At 46.0% G+C, this 20650-nt stretch overlaps 2 protein-coding genes across 4 annotated transcripts; one reads left to right on the top strand and one right to left on the bottom strand.

The window, feature by feature from the left end:
* Positions 1-4147: 4147 nt before the first annotated feature.
* On the bottom strand, positions 4148-10064 carry LOC125536587 (protein STRUBBELIG-RECEPTOR FAMILY 3-like). 3 transcript variants are annotated; one of them, XM_048699831.1, is made up of 19 exons: positions 9606-10064; positions 9107-9316; positions 8754-8883; positions 8583-8654; positions 8418-8483; positions 8263-8334; positions 8089-8160; positions 7921-7992; positions 7780-7845; positions 7608-7673; positions 7000-7397; positions 6851-6910; positions 6619-6678; positions 6231-6541; positions 5862-6130; positions 5652-5772; positions 4945-5084; positions 4672-4828; positions 4148-4588 (listed from the first exon to the last, which is right to left on the bottom strand). In XM_048699831.1, exons 2-19 carry the CDS (start codon positions 9240-9242, stop codon positions 4502-4504), a joined length of 2355 nt encoding a protein of 784 aa, XP_048555788.1. In that variant the 5' UTR covers positions 9243-9316; positions 9606-10064; the 3' UTR covers positions 4148-4501. The 3 variants fall into 3 exon arrangements, with proteins under 3 accessions (XP_048555788.1, XP_048555787.1, XP_048555789.1); XM_048699830.1 differs by having other exon boundaries at positions 9107-9278; XM_048699832.1 differs by having other exon boundaries at positions 6851-6907; positions 9107-9278; positions 9606-10063.
* A 687-nt stretch (positions 10065-10751) lies between these two features.
* On the top strand, positions 10752-11519 carry LOC125535599. The gene is made up of 3 exons (XM_048698665.1): positions 10752-10961; positions 11025-11156; positions 11247-11519. Exons 1-3 carry the CDS (start codon positions 10752-10754, stop codon positions 11517-11519), a joined length of 615 nt encoding a protein of 204 aa, XP_048554622.1.
* The last annotated feature ends 9131 nt before the right edge of the window (positions 11520-20650 follow it).

Raw genomic sequence — 20650 nt, 5'->3', positions numbered from 1 at the left:
TCGGTTAGGGTTTGGGCATAACGTAATCTCGGTGAGACCGATTACACAAACTCGGTGAGACCGAATTTGGTAATTAGCTAACCAGAGAGTTGGTCAGGCAAACTCGGTGGGACCGATTTGCTCTTTCGGTGGGACCGAGTGGAACTCGGTGAGACCGAAAAGTTACAAAGGGGAAACACTGAGTTTACATTGCAATCTCGGTGGGACCGATTCGCTCTTTCGGTGGGACCGAAAAGTTACGAAAGGGAAACAGAGAGTTTGCAACCCCATCTCGGTGGGACCGAGATCCTTATCGGTAGAACCGAATTGCTAGGGTTTGGCAGTGGCTAATGACAAGTGAAACTCGGTGGCGCCGGATAGGAAGAATCGGTAGGACCGAGTTTGGCTTAGAGTTTAGGTCATATGTGGATATGGGAAAGTAGTTGAGGGTTTTGGAGCATATCATTAAGCACATGAAGCAAGAGGCTCATTAAGCAACACCTCATCCCTCCTTAATAGTATTGGCTTTTCCTATGGACTCAATGTGATCTTGGATCACTAAAATATAAAATGAAGAGTCTTGAGCTTTTGAGCTTGAGCCAATCCATTGTCCTTAGCATTTTGAGGGTTCCACTTTCACATCCATGCCATGCCAATCATTGAGCTTTCCTGAAATAATCATCTTGGAATAGTATTAGCTCAATGAGCTATATGTTGTTATGAATTACCAAAACCACCTAGGGATAGTTGCACTTTCACACTCTAAAGAGACATCTCCTGAGACAGACCCCAGAAGACCTCGACGAACTAAAGACGACAACCGAGAGCCACAGAGATGACCAAGTCGATGATGCCACTGCTGGAAGGAACCAGTAACGGAGGCGACTGAAGCGGAGGAACTGGCGATGGTGGTGGCAGCGGAAGGAACATGAAGCCAGTCCAACTCCCAAAGACCCTGAGAATCACGGCGGCGAGGGCCAGCGCCAACCAGAGTGTGCGTGCGACGGTCCTGGACAGAACAAGAGTCAACGTTAAGGATGACGCGACAACCAGAATCAGTAAGTTGACCAGCAGAAAACAGATTCATAGTGAGTCGAGGAACATGAGCAACATCATGAACAGAATAAGGAGTGGAAAGATTGCCTCTACTAGCAACAGAAAGTGGAGTACCATCAGCAGTGAAGACATGAACAGGAGAATCCAGCAATCGAAGAGAGGACAAAGTGGAAGAATGAGAAGACATATGAAAAGAAGCTCCAGAGTCCAGAACCCATGGGGATGTACCTGACTGTGTAGAGGGCGGTTGCTCAGTGCGGGAAGCATCAGTCACAGAACCAGCAGTACCCATCGAGGAAGAACCTGAAGCCGCGAGCAGACGCTTAAGTCTTAGAATATCCTGCTCAGTCAAAGCAATGGCGGAAGCTGTCGAGGTAGATGACGAAGTCCCTGAAGATGATGATCGCGCCTTGCGCAAGTGTTTCCTCTTCGTGTAGCACTGGGACTCAATATGACCATCATTGTTGTAGTAGTCGCAATGTGGACAGGGGCGACCTGAGCCTCCAGAAGGAGTGGGCAAAAGCGGCAGAGCACTCGAGCGAGAAGGGGTCGGTGCAGCAGGTGGCGTGGAAGAAGCCCGAGTAGCGAGCACAGAAGGAACCTCCAGCAAACCAGCACCACGTAAGCGAGTCTCCTCAGCATGAATCTCAGAAAGCGCCTCCATGAGTGAAATACGGCCACGAGCAAACAACTGAGCACGCCGGGGCTCAAACTCCTTACGGAGCCGAGACAGGAACTCGCAGACGCGATGAAACTCCAAACTGGCCTGGACAGCCTGGCAACAGGGGCAAGTACGACAACCAGCACTGCGGAGAGAATCAAGCTGGCGCCAGATAGCAGAACTCTATGCATAGAAGTCATCAACAGTAGAGTCACCCTGCTGAAGAGCATGCTCCTGACGGACCACAGAAAGGTATAAGACATCACCAGAAGGCTGATAGCGCTGGCAAAAATGGGTCCACATCTCAAAGACAGTAGGAAGACCCAGAAACTCAGAAGCAAACTGAGGCAGAACACTAGCAGTGAGAACAGCTGCAGCACGAGCATCATCATCAAGCCACTGGGTGTAAACAGTCAGAGCACCATGATACGTCTGAAGAGCCTCCTCGTAAGCCAAAACCCTCTCATCATAAGCACGATCAGCAGCCTCATCAACAAGCTTAACCGCATCCTTGGCGGCCTGATTAGCATCCATAGGAAGAACCGATGGAGTCGGCGGAGTAGGAGCCACCGGAGGAACCGGACGTGGCGGACAGCAGACCTCGCCAGAAAGAACACCCCAGAGACGGATGCCACGCATGTGAATGCGCATGAAACCAGTAAACTCGGTGTAGTTAGTACCATCGAAGATCACCGGACAGCGAGGGACAGCAACATAGCCCGATGCAGCAGACATTTTTTTAACAGAGATCAGCGGGAGCAGGAGATCAGGGCCCCTGCGTCGCTTGGGGCCGGCTGGGAACGAGACTGCACCTGGGAGCAGCGTCGAGCGAGGTCGGCTGGGGAGCGAGGCCAGCTGGGGAGGGATCCGCTCAGGAGGGCCGGATCGGAAGATCCGATCGGGAGGGGTCGGCTGGAGATCGAGCCTCTCGGGAGGGCCGGCTGGGTAGCGAGGCTAGCTAGGGAGAGTCCGATCGGGAGGGCCGGCTGGGGAGATCCGATCGGGAGGGCCGGCTGGAGATCGATCCGATCGTCGGGGGCTTCGATCGGAAGACTCAGGAGATCGAGGACCGGGGCTTCGATCGGGAGCGAGATGAGACAGGCGGCTGGGAATCGATAGCACGAGTTGCAACGTGCAGACAAAATTAGCCTAACTCTAATACCATGTTAGTAATATGCAACTTGTATTCCCATGAGGCCATAGACCGATATATATACATGTACAGGCGTGTAACATATGCAGAAAACCCCTTATACAACGGGATAAATACAAAAGGGTACATGACTTATATTATAACTCTAACATCTACCACGTGTCCATGTGGCCATGCCCATTGTTCACCTTTCCTTCCCTAGAAACATCACGATCCTATAGCTCTCGTCTCACCAAGGAACAACTGCAGGGCCTCGGTTCGCACGGGCATCGATTGTGAAAAGACTATAAATTTCTGCAACAAGACCTTTGTTGCGAAAAAATTCTGCAAATTTTCTAACTTCTGTAATAAGACTCTTATCACAAATTTTTTTTGCGACAAGACCTCTATTGCAAGGAAAAGAAACTATAACAAAACCTTTTGAAAAAAAATCTACAATTTGACCTCTGTTATAAAATTTTCTGCAACATGACATGTGTTGAAGAAATTTTCTGAAACACGACATATGTTGCAATGCTACAGGGTAACGACCACTAAAGCATATCAGCGCCCTGTTGGTAATCATCAACACAACAAATAAAAAACAATGGGAAACTTTTACCATCATACCACGGATTGCAACGGCCGCCTCCATGTGTCCTAGTGAAGGCTCGCATGCCGCCCTTAGCCGAACACCCTTTTCTACAACAAGGACTATGTTTCTGAGATATATATGGTGTTGTAATGGTCTACAACAGGATCTATGTTTTGCAGCAAAATCTTTGTTGCAGAAATTTTCTGCTACAAAACCTTAGTTGCAAAAAAAAATTACAACATTTTTCAACAAAACCGTCATTGCAAAAAAAATCTGCAACAAGACATGTTGCAGAAGTAGTTTGCAACAAGACATCTGCTGCAATGGTGAAGGCGCACTCCATGCACCAGATCCAACAAGACATCTGCTGCAATGGTGAAGGCGCGCTCCATGCACCAGATCCAACAAGTCGTGACTGGGCCGATCTTTAAAAAGATCGGCCAGCGGACGCGTAGCACGCCCCTTTTTTCTACTACATTTCATAAAAAATTTAACATCCACCCCAACCTCTTTTTAAAATTCCTTTCTTTTTCACGTGGCATCATCCAACACTCCTTGCTAATCCCACAAGTATAAGATTCAAGTGGGTATGGCACTCCAAGCCTATAGTTTTCCTATTCTTGTGTTCTCAAAATCACATTTTCTGTTCCTGTGTTTTCAAAATCTTGCGAATAAAAAGCCCACAAATGATCTGGAGAACCATCTGGAACTAGGCATCAAGAGATGTTGACACTACGGACTAAATATCATGGCAAACTGGCAATCAGATAGGTACAAGTTTCACAAGCATGAATCGACCACAGAGACATTGGTGGCTAGTCTAAGGGCCTGTCAAGGACAAACAGCTTCTAAGGAAAATGAAATGCAGACCTCTGCACATCACCAGCCGATAAATTCACCGGTTGAATTGAACCATCCTACTGCTGCATCATTGCCGATCAAAGACATCTTTGCAAGTAAGCAAAATCACTCGAGCCATGAATCAGGCAAGAAGCTCTCCTAACGGCACGATCATCAGCCGCTTACTTGAATTATCCTGTGACAGGCTTTGACATTCTTCCTCGTCTCAGGAAGCCACTTACATGGAAGCCTTTGCCGCGTCGCTGACCATACGAGTTAGGGCTTGGACAACTTCGGACATTGGTGGCCTGAATTCTGGCTCAGGCTGCACAACAAGTTCAGGTCAGTCACACAGCTCATCTTAGTGTAAACGATGATATCAGATACACCAGATCACACAAATATTACCTGAATACAGCTGCCAATGACATCAGCGAAACGCGACAAAGCCTTTTCAGAACATTGTCCTCTAATCAAAGGATCTACCATCTTTGATATGGCATCAATATCATAAAGCTGAGTAGAGGCCCATCGCACCAGATGTTGCTCAGCACGTGGACGGGAACTGCAATTCCATTACATGGGGAAAAAATATTAAGTTCAAATTCATGGGAACTCATCTGCAAGCAAAACAACCATGATTGATGAGTGTGAGAAGTAACTGGCATGGGGATTGCTTACCTGTCATAAGGTTCACGTCCTGTTAGAAGTTCCAACATAACGACGCCAAAGCTGTAAACGTCGCTTCGATCACTGAATGATCTGGATTCATGCACTTCTGGGGCTTCATAATGGAACAAGGCATGCAAACTGCCAAATAACTGACACCCAAAAGAGTACAAGATTTAGGAATGAGTAAAATAATAAAACCAAGCTCTTTTTTCTCATCTATCACAAGTTCTTTGGTTGCCATGGTTGCTATATGACAAGAATGTTCTCTTCCAAATCCTAAATTTCGCAGAGAATCTTTAGACTAGCCAGAAGAACAGCAACCAAAGGAAATAAAGGCACGAATGACACAGCAGAGGCACCAAATCATGATTTACACATGCATAGCTATGTCTATGCCTAGACAGTCTAAATTAGTGAACATATATGTAGTGCATTTAGGTTCCACAAACAGCAAAAATGTGCAATTCTAGAACACTGTACATATATATAATCCAGCCCATGCCAATGATTAATACCCCAAGTAATTTGACATGTGACATGCTTCTTTTCTTCATTGTAGATCAGCATGAGACTCTAGATCTTTCTCTCCATAACTAATGTCAGCCTTCTAGAGATATTGCTGTAGCACATAATGGTGATTCATAACATCTGAAGTTCCGCGACAACCTCAAGAGTTCTGCAAAATACAATGCTAAAATATTTTCACCATTGTTTACCTGAGACAGCGATGCAAGTCCACACTCGGAAATTTGGACTGCCAAAGTGCTATTAAGGAGAACAACAGATGGTTCAAAATTTTGATGTACAAGTGGTGGTTGACGGCCATCATGAAGATATCTGCAAATCAACATATAAATGTCATTTTCAGAGTCATATTTAAAAACTGCACACGAGTCAGAAAATTTACAGCAATTATTTCTGCTTACTGTAATGCCTTTGCTGCTTCCACAGCAACTTGGAGACGAGCATTCCATGACAATGCGTTGCTGGGTTCATCAACATAATGGAGTTCGTCATGTAGAGTCATCTTACTACAATGCTCATAGACAAGTAGCCGCTGCTCAAACTCCGCACAGTATCCCACAAGCGCAAGTATATTAGGATGACTTAGTTCTGAAATGTTCACAACTAGTTCTAGAAAGACATCAACTGGTACTCTTGAGTTATCAATGTCAATCTTCAAAACTTCTAAAATCTGCAAACCGAGTCAATATTGTAAGTGTAGAACTGATAATGGCATCACCAACGCAATCTTACTATAGTAACTATCTGAATGTCTTTTTTAAAGTGTGTACCTCTCCATCAGGAAGTTCCGCCAGATATACTTTACCAAACCTGCTATCTCTTATAAAATTTTCTTCACTGAAACTGTTGGTATATTGTTGAAGGGATGCAACAGAGAAGGACTTGACAGTAGTTCTAAGATCTATCTTCCCGAGTGAAGGTACTCTCCCCTTTTTAGTACGAACACTGGGACTGACAGTGGCTTTTTCAGTACGCGGCGCAACAGACTGCGGAAGACGCAGTGGTTCTTCCACAAAATCATCAGATTTTTCCATATCAATAACATGCTCCTTTTGTTTCTTCGTGATCACCCCAGGAATAGCTGTTATGTCAGCATTCTGGTTAACCTTCATATACCGAAATCTATGATGTACAGTATTTTATTCAATTCTCTTTTACCTCTCATCGGCGAATATAATGTAGCCTCCTTTTCCTTTGCGTTATAAGCAACATTAGTAGCTGTTACATACAACCTTCAAATGTCAGAGTCAATCTAGACGTGAGGAGCCGAGGACTGGCTAGCTACCATTCAGCCATGCCAGTGTTTTGTTTTAAGTGTTTTATACACTCAAATTTGCAAAGCAGTAAACTACAACACATATGGGCATTTACTAAAGTTGCTGCAACTCACCATTCATCGATGCATTGACTTTCAGCTCCTCACTTGTATTAGAAACCACATTTGAAGCTGCTGCCAAAAAATTCACATGTCAGTTCCAGGGGGAGGTATCAAGACATTTACAAGAATTCTTTTGCTTGATAAGAGAGCAGAATTAGGACCTTTCCCTACAGTATTCGTAGGTTTTACCAAATGTTCCTTTATTTCCGGCACTTCCTTGATTTTAGGCTCTCCAAGCCTCTGAGGTTCCCTTCCTATCTTGCTTTTCGGATGCACATCTTTCTTTGACTTCCTTTCTTTGTGCTTGGATACACAAAACATTACCATTAACACAATAACCACTGCTGATACCACCCCAACAAGAATGTATCCAACGAACTTGACTGTCCAAATAGTATGTTTTCCTGATGCTGGAGAACTTCCATTTGTCACATCAGGCGACTTTGTAGGTTCTTTTGAGGGGACATGCCCTGTTGAAGGTGATAGTGATGGAGATGGTGCTGGTGCAGCAGGCAGTGGAGATGGAGCTATGCTAGTATTAAATGGGTTGCCATCCCTCCTGCGTAGGAGAGCAAATTTTGTCAGCATAAACACAAGTTACTCATGAAGTTGTTAAATTGCTAGTACGAATAAAGGATAGAAGGACATCCTAGAAGAAGAGAAAGGGATAGAAAGGCTTGTCTTTAAACATGTCTCTAGTATTCCCAACTAGAGGCATGCAAACACAAATAATCAAGAACAATATCTCGATAAAAGAGGAGTGTCTTACTGAAAGTTTGGGACATTGAATAACTTCGTTGGCACAGGACCAGAGAAAAGATTATTCTGTATATTCCTGTCGAATGCAAAAGAGTTATCAGAGAGAGGGAGTAATCTACAAAGAATGAAATAGCAATTATTTTGTTCTTTTGAAACTTTCCAAAAAAAAAGAGTTGTCATACAAATCTTTCAGAGGGAGATCTTGCAGGACATTCAGGGTCCCAGATATTTGATTGTCTTGAATATGCCTGCGCCGATAGCAGATTTTCTTAAGTAGTTTGACACTAGCGCACTTTATCAATGAACTAGGCATAGATACTCACAGGGTAGTCAATGCTTTTAAGTTTCCCATCGAAGGCGGTAATGGGCCAGTCAAGTTGTTGGAAGAAAAATCTCTAATGAAGAAGGTTGATTGACGATTGTCATTGTTATGAAACATCGAACAACTAATGCTATCATGTAAACCATTAGAGAAGTCAACGCGCTCTTACAAATTTATAAGTCCAGTGAGTGCTGAAAATACATCTGGTATGTCCCCAGACAAACGATTGCTGCTGAGGGACCTGCAAAGCAAAAGAACACAAAGAGGGACAGTTTGAGAAAATAACCAGGAAGTTTTAACTTTCTGAGAGCTGGTGGTCGTGCACTGGTAATAGTATACTTACATGTCTGTCAAAAGTGTAAGCGTCGACAATGTACTTGGAAGGCTCCCACTTAGCTGGTTTCCTGAGAGGAAACTATGATTGACAGGAGAAGGATTAGTAAAGAAATAGCTACGCAAGTGGAGTGGAAGAGCAACAGAATGCTCGAATGGACATACAAGCGCTGAAGTGTGACCGGTAGATTATCAGGTATGGTTCCACCAATATTGTTGTTGCTAAGTTCTCTGCATAAACCAAGAAGTGTTATGCGATGACTCGGTAGCATAGCGTCAGTTTAGGACCAAATAAAACGCAATCCCAAGCTCCACATGCAATCAACTTACAAGGTGATTATCGATGTGAAATTCGCAAGTGTATTCCCTAGCTGTCCACCCAAACTTATACCACTGAGAGTTCTGCCCAAGAAAAAGAAAAAAAACATCGTTCAGATAACCAAATAAAGAGCTCAGCCACAGAGAAAATCAAGCAACAACACAGCACCACTAGCCACATACATGGCGGTGATATTCGATGCCGCGCATCCAACGCCCTGCCAGTTTTCGACGCAAGGGTCGCCGCCATTCGTAACCCATCCAGGCAAAGACGGGGATCCAAGCGCCGTGTACAGGCCATTTATCGCGAACACTATTAAAACCAAATAAAAGAACACAGCATAAGGTATACTATACATAAGATTATTGCAAGAATAATAATATTGGTATTATCCCACGCATCATAAGAATAATCTGCGCAGTACTACAGGACATAAGTGTAGGTCATGAAAACATAAATAAACAATCTGGAACCCCTGGATGGCAGTACTACCAACTACTGGACCAAGAAGGATTCTAGGAGTAGTATTTTATACCGTCTTGCTCGTAAGTGTAGGTCAGCGAGAGCGGCAGCGCCGAGAGCAGCAGCAGCAGCAGCAGAACGGCGGCGCGAGAAGCCAGGGGCGGCGGCGCCACGCGCACCGAGCGTCTCATCGCCGCACGCGCATCCATGGACAAATCAATCCTCCGCCGCGGGCATCACCTGACCTGAAAACAAAATTTCCACCACGGATGCGGCCTTTAATCTGTAAAGCGGACGGCCAGATGAACGATGGATATGCATGAGTTTTCTTTCAAGCCCGGGAGAGATAAAGAAAGCAACAAACAAAAACGCACAAGGAAGTCACGCAATGCCGATGAGCGATTTTATTCTCGTTTCGTAACGGAAAAACGGGCCGAAATCCCGCAAGAAACCCGCCTGCGCCCCCATCCGTCCCCCGAAAGAAACCTATTTTCCCCACCCAAGAAACAGAGCGCGGAGGCCAAAAGCAAAAGCGCCGAGGACGAGAAAGGAAGGGAGGATGCGTCGGATACCTGCAGATTCTCGCCGAACCTACGGCCGGCCGGCCCCTGGAGCTTTTGCCGCTTTATGGAGCCGCTCGCCACCGAAAGCCACCACCAGGCAGTGCGACCAGCGACTCGGCGAGCAGTGCGACTCGTCCCCCGCTTTCTGCGGGCGCGTTTAAAACTGCTGCTGGAGCTCGGAACGGAAGCCTTGGCCGCTAAGGATTTCGCTGGGGAGGAAGAAAGATGGGGCGGGAGTGGCTGGGCACGGGAGGGGGAGAAAGAGGACAGGGACGGGGCCGATGCGGATAGATCTACCGCTGCTGCAAATCCACCGCGGAGAAAGGGGACTGGGGGCCGGAGGCGGTCGGCGGCAAGCGGCGGGCGGATAGGCCGGGGAGCGTGCGCTGTGACTGCGAGAGCCGAGGGCAGCAGCTGGGGCAGGGAGTGAGTGAGGGAGGAATGAGCAAGAGGACAAGAGGCGCAGCGCAGCAAAGCAGCGTGGTTTATTTGAACCTATTTTGCGCTGCCAGCCGTGCCGTACAGTGGGCAGCACTAGGAATGAGCAGTGATGGCGATGGTGACGCTGGTTTAGAAAAATATAGATGCTTTGATTGGGTGCTAATGAAATGGGGAGGAATGGCTCGAGGGAACCAGGGGCAAAAGGTAGGGCTGTGGTTCCATCTTTAATTAGGCATGGCATGGCATCCGGTGCTCCTTTTTGCACAGGGTCGTTGATAACGTAGAAAAATGCTGTGCTCTACGACTACGTATGTGTGGATATGAAGTGAGTGCTGTTGATTTCCATGTCACGTAAAGCCATTTTTTGGGACATTGGTGTTTGGTGCATATGAACTTATCTTCTTCTTTTTAAAAGATTTAATTACACCTGGGTACATAAACTTTCGCGGCGGTAACGGATCCATACACAAACAAAAAAACCCCATAAAAGTCATACATTAACTCTGATGCGGATTCATTTAGCTACAAAACGCATGCAAAGTGGACAGATGGGCTGCCACGCACGCAATGGGGTCGGCCGTGTATGCATTTGTATCTTTGCAGTTACCCCCCTCGGTTTACCGAGATTTAACCCGTGGCCATTCTCTCTGTATCCCAATCCCCTTCTTCAAATCCCTAGCTGCGAAGGCGACGCGGCCGGCCCGGTCGTGCACCATGGAGAGACGACGCGGTCGTGCGCCATGGAGAGGCGTTGGGAACAGCGTCTTCAACCAAGCCGGCGGCTCTGTCAACGGCGGCTTGGACCAAACCGACGGCGGCTCTGTCAACCAAGGCGGCGGCGGCGGCTCTGGCACCGGATGCGACATGGATGGCGAGTGGATAGTCACATCAGAGCTTAGTTTTGGCTCCAAAAAAGCGATGAAGGTATGTTCTTTCCTTGATTTTCTTGTTGTATTTCTTGTTTTTGATTTCACTTTGGAATTTTAGGGGGCATGCGGAATTAGGGTTTCCAATGAAGGATTTGGTGCGGCTGAATGTGGGTGCAAATTGACACCAGTTATTAGGGTTTGCAATGAAGGATTTGATGCAGGCCGACGATTTCTGAGTTGTCCATACGAGGTATGAGATAAGTTTTTTTATTTGTTTCACTGAATTTTGCACCGTATGACAATTTTGACTGGATGTGTTTCTGTAATTTGAAATGTACAGGGGTTAAACTCCTGTGGGTATTTGAGGTGGATGGATGATGCATGGCAGGGCAGATCAAGGGTGGTAATTGGAAAGCTTGCAAATGACAACCAGAAGCTACAAAATGCTTTGCTTGACAAGGAACACGACATTCAGAGGATGAAGAAAGAGAGGAATAAATTAGATGAGCAGAGGAAAAGTAGGGAAAAATTAGATTTGTTTCTAGTACTTGTTGTTCTTGCAAGTGTAGTGATTTATGCTCTAGTTGCATTGGTTAGTAGGGGATTTGTTTGAGGATTTCAAGTATGTGTGACTGTATGATGAACAAGTTTGTCAAGTTTGAAAATTTTCATGCCCAGTTATTTGTCTTTCTTAATCTGCAAATTTGACAAGTTATGTTATCCAACACAGAAATTCAGACAAATAAACTCTCAAATGCAAAATAAGTAGAACGCTGAAGAAATTCACTGGATTAACACTGAATTTCTCTGAAGAAGTTCAGTACAGAGTACAACAGTGATTAACACAAACTGAGTAGAACAAAGTTGACTTGATTAACACAAACTGACTTGAGCATTAGAAGATAACAGCACAAACTAACTTGGGCAATAACACAAACTAACTTGGGATAAACTGGAGAACTCAGAACTTTCTGAAACTCTCATCACTGCAACAAGAACAGAGTTCTGAAACTCTGAACTTTCTGAACCTCTAGTCCTCGTCGGATGATAGGTCGATGTACTCCGTGACCGGGCGGCTTCAGCTTGGCTCCGGACCATGGCTGACATACGCTGGTGCCTTCTCCGCGGCTGCAGCCTGCCTCCGGACCATGGTGTCGCGCGCCGCACTGTGGTGTGCGACGGCCTGCCGCACTCTAGCTGCGTCTGATGCCTGAACATCTGCGCGGAGCCCCAGGACTGCTTGGCGCTCGTCGGCGGTGAACATGCGAGTGGATTCTTCCCTCACCGCGGTGTCATTGGAGATGGCAACGACACGTTTGTCGATGGCCGCTTGCAGGTCACGGCTGGCGTGTTCCCTGCGGACTGTGCCGTACAAATTCAGCAGGGCAGTCTGCTGATCAACGGCGGGCACCATGGCTGGGAGCGGCTGTTGCTCGGGTTGGAGGGGAGCGTGCTCCCATGGCTCCCATGGCTCGAGCTCGGGCGTGGTAGGAGAGGGATTGGGCGGCGGAGCAGGGGTGGAAGAGGAACGGGGACGCGCAACGTGATCCCATGTCCCGGTGATTGTTGTCCAGGTGGTGATGAGCTTGCGCACCATGTCAGTGGAGGGAAGTGGCTCGAGTTTGGCCATGGTGACCATGGATTTTGTAGAGGCCGAGCGGCGATGGCGGGAAGAGGCGAAGGCGGGAAGAGGCGTTGGCGGGAAGCGGCGAAGGCGGGAAGCGGCGTTGGCGGGAAGAGGCTAAGGCGAGAAGCGGCGATGGCCCACCGGCGTACGGGCGGTGTCGTGCGCCGCCCTGTTTGGCCAGAGGTGGCAGACGATGCAGTGTCCGTTGATTTCTGATCGGACGACTAGTAAGGTTTAGCAGTATATACAAATGGGAAGATTGGCAGCATATGATCGATATCCTCTCATAGCCTACTGGTACGACCCCCACCGTCACAAGTACCAGATACTGGGTTTGAGTCCCAGTATCACCCAAATTTTTTTGAACATTTTTCTGCAATATTTGAAGTGCAAATAGATAATAGTAGTATCATATTTGTTCTCAATTGTTCTCATTTTTTTGCATATTTACTGCAAATGCAAATAGATAATAGCAGTATCATACCTTTTTATTGAAAATTTGAAATGCAAATACAAAAGGCAGAGACAAAGTGCAGTTATTTTAAATGAAATTCATCATAATTTGCAGCCTCATACACAAAACAATTTTTTTTTCAAATGAACAACTTGGCTCAATATAGCATGACAGATATGGAGATCAAAAACATAATCATTGTGCACCATGCATGATAGATATATGACAGGAAAAATGAAGGTCCACCATGGCCTAAATGACTACCAGTGCATTACACAACATGTTTTGTTGCAAGGTTGCAGTTCATACATGAACTGGGACATTTTTGCAGTTCAGCTATGAACTAGTTGAGCAACTAAACTAATTTTCTGGAGTCCTAGGGGCATTCTGGGTCACTGGAATCTCCTCATTCAAGTCTGGTATGGCATTCCTTGCTCCATCTTGTCCAAACATCAACTACCACATAGCTGTATCTTCAACTCTTCTCCCTTCTACACCAGCTCCTCCCCCTGCTGCTTCTGGGCCAGTGCCTCTTCCAGCGCTACCTCCTCTTGCACCAGCTCTTCCACCAGTCCTTCCACCACTTCTTCCACCAGATCTTCCACCACTTCTTGTTTTCTTCACTGCTCTGCCTGCATTGGCACTTGTTCCAGGCTCATCTGCATTTGAAAAGTATAGTAACTTAAGAACATGCAAACAGTCAGGACCAACACTTGTGATTTAAGTTAAACAGTCAGTACCTGCATTTGGTACCACTTGTGTTGTTGCCCTTCTATTGCCTCTGCTTGCCATAGTTGTTCTTCCTCTAACAGTTGCAGTAGTATTTGTTCTTATCTGTGGAATCAAATCTCTGGCATCAGCTACAAAACTGGATTCCTCTGGGAGAGGTCCAGGTGGCACCATCCTTGTAAGATGAGCCCTCTCCTGCAACATCAAGTGCAACAGTAAGTGAAACATGCAAACTCATCTTACAAGGCTGCTCCTATTGTCCCATTGTGTACATCAAGTAAACATGCAAACATGCAACATCAAGTACCTCTTATCCCATTGTGTACACCATGCTGCTCCTATCATTGATTGGATCCAGCATATGGTTGATGAGGCAGTATATCCTACACATGACAATTAAGTCATACAATGAAGTAAAGTGCAATGAAATTCTGGTAAAATAATATGCACTAACCTGGAGAATTTCAGGGCATGCAAACTCATCTTCCTCTTCCTCTTCCACTTGTGGATCCTGCATTTGCCTTTCCATGTATTTGCCATGACCCCTTTTGTTGTGATCATCTTTTCCACATACTGAACAGTGCATTGCCACACCCTTCTTATTGAGATAAACTGTGCCATCCTTCTTCTTCTCTTCTGGAGTTTTCCTCCTCTTTGTGGTTGGCCTTCCCATGACCTTAGTAAACAAAGGAGGATGAATGTACACTCCATTTAGCTTATCCCAGTGGGTCCTGTCTCTGAGAGGCATGATATTGTGACCATAGGCCTTCAGATATGTTTCTATGGTGTAACATTTGTGCACCAGCTCCTCAGGGTCTATCCTCTCAGCCCTACAAACTGCTATAGCATGTGGACAAAGAATTCCACTCAACCCCCAGATCTTGCAATCACAAGTTCTACCAATGATATCAACTATATTGAGTTGGGTCCAGATTGCACATGATAAATGCCATTGCCAGCATCTCTTGGAAAACAGTTACCACTCAACTCTGCATTCTTTTCTAACTTCTTTCTAATCTTTGGACAGATTCTTCCAGTCCACTTTTTCCACTGCCTCCCTATGTTTGCTAGCAAGTCTTAATGAAAGTTTTCCCAAGATACATTCTAACATGGATATAATGCACATACCCCTGGCATCTAGTATGTAGCTGCAATGTATTTAAAACAGTTGTATGAGTAAAACAGTTGCAAAGTATTTAAATGAGCAATTCACTCATCAATGAAAGCATCAATGGAAATTAAAGAAGAACTGAAAAATGTACCTATTGAAGACCTCAGACATGTTGTTCAAGAGGATATCACACTTGGGGAAGTCACTAAAGAAGTTCTTAACCCATTGGTTAGGTGCTTTGTCCTCAAGCCAGTTGTAAGCTTCAATGTTGGCCTCTCTCATTTTCTCTCTGTTTTGTGTCCACTTTGGTAAATTTGTTGATCTTGCCATGGCCCACAAAAGGTTTTTCAGTGTTTCCCCTTTGAACTTCTTCTGAAAGTTCTGGTATAAGTGCCTAACACAAAATCTATGCTCAGCATCTGGAAAAACTTTCCCAACTGCATTTATTATACCCTGAAAATTTGCACAAAGTCACACATAAGCACACATGAAGAAGCACAGTTCTATAGAGCTCATGTACACATGAAGAAGCACACATTTGCATTACCTTTTGCTTGTCACTCATGATAGTATATGGGCATGTGTTCACAATGTTGAGATCATTCTTAAGTGTTGTCAAGAACCATTCCCATGTATAAGTAGACTCCACTTCCACCAAACCCATAGCAATAGGAAATATGCAGTCATTTGGGTCTATGCCCGCTGCTGTCAGTAGCTGGCCTTTGTACCTGCTCTTCAAGTGGCAGCCATCCAGAAATATTATAGGCCTACACCCCTTTAGAAACCCTTTCTTGCAAGCATCATAGGACCAATACAGTGATGACAAATGGTCCTTTGGGAGTGCATCATCTTTCCCCTTCACCTTGGTTGTTCTGACAATAAATTTGCTCCCAGGATTGCACCTTCTTAGTTCTTGGCCATAATCCCATAGCTGCTGGTATTGCTCTGCTTCATTTCCATGGATGATACCAAGTGTTGCCTTTCTAGCTCTTCCCAGTTTCATTTTATTGGGCATCAACTTGAACTCTCTCTGCACTTTGTTCCCAAATGTTGTGAGGTCCATTTTCTGGTTGTCTCTAAACTCATCAAGGAATTTTTGTGTAAGAATCTTAACAGTCAAACACTTGGAATCAAAGTGTTTCTGGATGTGTGATTGTCATTGTACTGCCTTATTACAATGCTTCCAGTCCTATTGTCCTTTGAAGCTTTAAGCAGCCAAGGGCATCCCTGAGAACACACTACATTAAGCCTCTCACTCTCATTTCTTGGTTTGAAAATTTTGACTCTGTTCCTCATAGTGTATGCATCCAATGCCATCCTCAGCTCTTTCATGTCACCAAACACAAGCCCTACTCTGAACACTGGATTGTTCATGTCAACTTCTGGACTGTAAGCCTAAATGTGTATTGCAGTTTCTCAAGTTCTGCTTTGGACAGGTTTAGCTCATCATCATCTAAAGGATCATCCTCTGGTACATATCCTTCCTGTTCATTGTAGTCACCAACTTCTGCATCTACATTCTCAAGGAATAGATCATCATCCATATCTTCCACATCATAATCACTCTCATAAAAATCTGAATCAATTTCCTCTCTTTGCTCTGTTGTTGCTGTGCCATCTCCTTGCTCTCCTTCCTCTCTATCATCTGCATTTTCTTCTTCCTCTCCTGCCTCTCCATTGTCTTCTTCCTCTATTCCTTCAGCAGACCTTGCCAATTTCCTTGGAGTAATTACCCTTGGCAGAGGGGGCCCATCTAGGATCACATCATCGTACAAAGTTCTTATCTTGTTCTCCTCATCCACTATTAACAGCAGTGTCTTACATTCTTTGCTTGCATTGACCATAGCAGCAATGACCTCTTCAGTATCCACACAAACAAGGCCATCTACTATGTCTTTGCCTGGCAAGCACCAGTACACTTGCAGATCTGGGTAACCATGGGAGTAATCCAGCTTGTCCAGGCAAAATTTCAGCATATCTAAGGACCAAGTGTCAGCATGACAGTAGTCAAATTCACAATAAGTGCTGCCAATATATGATCTGTTGACTCCTTGCCCAATAAATAAGCCATTGTGCTCAAACGCTACAGAGAACAACAGAGATTCTTCTCCTGAAGTTACTGCAAAAAAGACATATTTTTTCTTCAGACTCTGATGCAAAACATAGCAATAAATGAATTCCTTTTGAGTATATAGTACACCAATAACTAATTAACAACATTTAACATCACTTAATTGAATTCACCGCAACATTTATGGACAACATGCACTTAACTGAATTCGACAACGATCACTAACTGAATTTTGACAGCAAGTACAGTGCAATAACTGAATTTCGACACCAAGAATAGGGCATCCATCACAGTAATCATAGGGGGGTGCATACATCACAACAATCACAGCATCTATCACATCTTCCTTCAAATCCAAGAACAACCCCTAAATTAACCCTAAATTAAGCCCCAAATCATCACCACCGGCAAGCCAACATGGAAAGCAACGAAACAGTAGTACTCGTCCTATCAAACACCTACATTCCCTTCATCGCATGAATTGCGTCAACAAAACATCAATCTTTCCACCTAAATCATGAAGAACCTAGCCCGATTAAAACCCTAGGACAAGGGAGCAACCCAGCAGGAGAAGAGGATCGAGCGCGTACCGTACTCAGGAGGGAACTCCCCGGCCCCCCGTAGGAGCGGCTCCATGCCGCGTTGATGGGCGGCGGCGTCCAAACCGGCGGCAGAGAAGGCGACGGCGTCGAAGCAGAGAAGGCGACGGCGTCGAGGCAGAGGCAAAGAAACAGAGGCCCAACACGATGCAGAGAAACAGAGACAGCAGGGGGTTAAGGAGGGTTTGTGAGCACCGGGGCGAACCGCAAATATTGTACCACACCAGGGGGAATGTAGAAAAGTGCCCAACACCTGCCGCGAGCCTTCTCTTCCCACGTGGCAGCCCAGTTGGCACGTTTCAGACTGTTTTGTACCTAAACGTTACCGCATCAGAGTTGATGTATGACTTTTATGGGTTTTTTTGTTTGTGTATGGATCCGTTACCGCCGCGAAAGTTTATGTACCCCGGGTGTAATTAACTCTTTTTAAAAGATACATTGCCATATTTTGGTGGGGCTTGGAGTTGTCTGATCATTCATCCTAGCGCGGATCTGGCATCCGGAGGTGTGGCGTGCCCATGGCGGCGCAAGGTGCGGCATGGTGCTCAGTTTGCTCGATGATTGTGGTGTTGTATGATAGTGACGACGAGATGCATCATGTGACATTGTTGTGGCTCGGGTGGCGGTGTTTCGATGGGCAGGTTGCAGTGATGATGGATGTGGTGAGCTCCGGTGAAAGCCTAGCACCGACCTCAATCGTTGTAGGATGAGATGTCATACCCCTTGTTGGAGGTCGAGGAGCCCCTTCACTGCCCTTGGTCAGTGTAGGATGAGATGTCGTATCCCTTGTTGGAGGCCGAGGAGCCCCTTCACCTCTCTTGTCATTGGGTCTCGGGTTATGAAAAACCAAAGTTTCGCCTTGGTCGGAGCGGTGTTGGCGGCATACTCATCGCTTCCTACTTGGGGCATTGCCTTGGATGCTCAGTATTTCCACCATTGGGCAGTGTTTTTACAGACTTTACAGATTGTTTTAGATGGTTAAAACCATACTAACTCGTCCTGCTCGAAATCATGTTAGCAAACGTTTCAGGAGCAATGCTAGAGCGATAGACATATTTTACAGATTTTACGGATTGATGCTAGTTGGCAGGTTTTGATTGGGATTAAAAGAGGGAGGCCGGCCTCACCCCATGAAATTGATGGAGGGGGAGGGGGTAATTAGTGTGGAGAAGCCCATGAACCCTTCGTTGTTGTCCGTGAGTTTAGAATTATCGACGTTTTAGTTACCCTGAGATATATGTTACTACTCCTCTCAATGGCTCCATTCGTTAGTTTTACTAGGATATCTGCTATAAATGCAGGTATTTAAACGAGAAGATCGTAACTGCCTGACACGCTTTGTTTACTCCCCGATCTGTGACACGGAGTGCGGCAATTCTGTTCCTAACGTGGGATCTGGGATTTGTGATTCCTGTGGATATAAAAGACCTTTATTAAACGACCTGATGCCCCCCCCCCATTTACCCACCGGGATACGCGAAACCGTTGCCAAATGCGCGTAATAATAATTACCCACTCAATCAACGGTAGTAGTACTAATAGCAGCGCTTACCGCTATGAGCGATGCAGATCGCAAGTTCGCAACGAACGCATGGCTAGCTCTAAACAAGAGAATAACCCGTCACGCCGGCGAAGATGCTACAATGTGTGGGACCATCAAAAAGTTTAGTAGTAGCATAATATATGCGCCCCAGCAGGTAGGTAAATACTGTGGGGTTAATAAAAGAGTTTACTTTGGGGCTCCCTTGCTTTGTGCCCGTGAGTAGAAGGGCGCGGCCAATCCGGAGCCCTGCAAATGGCGACAATGATGAGATGAGGCCCCCTTTTGTTCCCGCCTTTTGAAATTTTGGCGTCTCTCACCAATAATGGAGGAGGAGGAGGAGGGGGAGCCGTCCGGGTCAAGGAGTGTGTGCTGTGCTCCCCACCGCTTGGACGCTTTTGTGCTAGAAAATTGTCCCGTCTTTCTTTCCACCCACGAGATAGATTGATACTACTAGCAGTGGATATACTACAGAATCGGGTGCCAAGATAGATAAAAACTTGTACGTCCCGGCAACGTAGCATCCGGCACGGCACTGCCTCCTTCCGTGCACCTACAGCCTACAGCCACAGGTGAAGCACCCCTCCAAAAAAAAAAGCCACAGGTGAAGCAAGCGCATGGGCCGCTTCCGTCTCCCAATTCCCCGTCAGACAAAAAGAAGCAAAAGCCCAGACGTTTTGGTCCACAGAAGAATTTCATAAACCCCTCAAAGAAAAAAGAATTTCATAACGGCTACTGAACCTCCTGCCCCTTTCCTTTGAGACTAAACCGCCAATTAATTATACTACAGTAATAGCTTATGTCGTGGTCTAAGTAGCCGTTATAGGTCTGTCGTAGCTGTGTCAGTCTCGAGCTCCTACAGCGGCGTGGCACCCTAATCCACCCCGATTAATCTAATATAATCAGGCGCAATATGATTCATTAATAATCAAATACTGTACTAGTAGTACTTGGTGGCGACACGAAAGCGACGCCCGCCCTCACGTGCGTCGCCGTATTCACATCGGAACCGGGGTAGAGCAGCTGCTAATCGCGTCGTACGGCGCGACAGGGATGTGTGTGGACTGGCAGGCAGGCAGAGGAGATTAGCCAAGGACGCACGGACGTGACAGAGAATTGGATTCTCTTCTCCCTGCACCGCAGCTACCAGAAAGAAAACTGGTCACCGGATTCACGACGATTTGTTTTGGTTGTGGGTTGGGTTGGAATTAGATTCAAGAGGGGCTCAGACGTGCCGGGAAAACCGCTGAGCTGAACTCAATGCCTTGTTGTCCAGGAGGCCGAGTCTGACTAAATTCAGGCAATGGGTTGTTGGGTGGTACTGTATGTTCATATGGCAAGTCAAACCTAACGGCTTCAAATGGTATAATCCTGTCATTCAATCTGACCCATGATTTTGACCGGGTTCCAACTTCCAGGTTTCCATCATTCTCGCTACACTACACTTCTTTTAAGGGAAACTGAAAGCCCAGCCCCCCACCACAACTTGCTGCTTCAGGTTCAGCATCAAACAGGCAGACATGCGAGAAAGAACATGCACGGGTATGAACGAATGGCTTTGTAAGATTCCCATCCGTCCATCTACTCTACCAGGGATGGGTCTAACAATCAAG

Source organism: Triticum urartu, chromosome 2 (genome assembly GCF_003073215.2).
Source record: "Triticum urartu cultivar G1812 chromosome 2, Tu2.1, whole genome shotgun sequence".
Classification (NCBI taxonomy): Eukaryota; Viridiplantae; Streptophyta; class Magnoliopsida; order Poales; family Poaceae; genus Triticum; species Triticum urartu.
Note: the sequence above shows the minus strand (reverse complement) of the source record. Positions and strands in the feature narration are given on the sequence as shown.

Coding starts and splice junctions, on each gene's coding strand:
- LOC125536587 (XM_048699831.1), bottom strand. CDS start 9,242: ATGGATGCGCGTGCGGCGATGAGACGCTCGGTGCGCGTGGCGCCGCCG. Junction 7,674..7,779: donor GATCTCCCTCTGAAAGATTT/GTATGACAACTC, acceptor TGCATTCGACAG/GAATATACAGAATAATCTTT. Junction 4,589..4,671: donor TCATTGGCAGCTGTATTCAG/GTAATATTTGTG, acceptor CTTGTTGTGCAG/CCTGAGCCAGAATTCAGGCC.
- LOC125535599 (XM_048698665.1), top strand. CDS start 10,752: ATGGAGAGACGACGCGGTCGTGCGCCATGGAGAGGCGTTGGGAACAGC. Junction 10,962..11,024: donor GCTCCAAAAAAGCGATGAAG/GTATGTTCTTTC, acceptor TTGGAATTTTAG/GGGGCATGCGGAATTAGGGT. Junction 11,157..11,246: donor TTCTGAGTTGTCCATACGAG/GTATGAGATAAG, acceptor TGAAATGTACAG/GGGTTAAACTCCTGTGGGTA.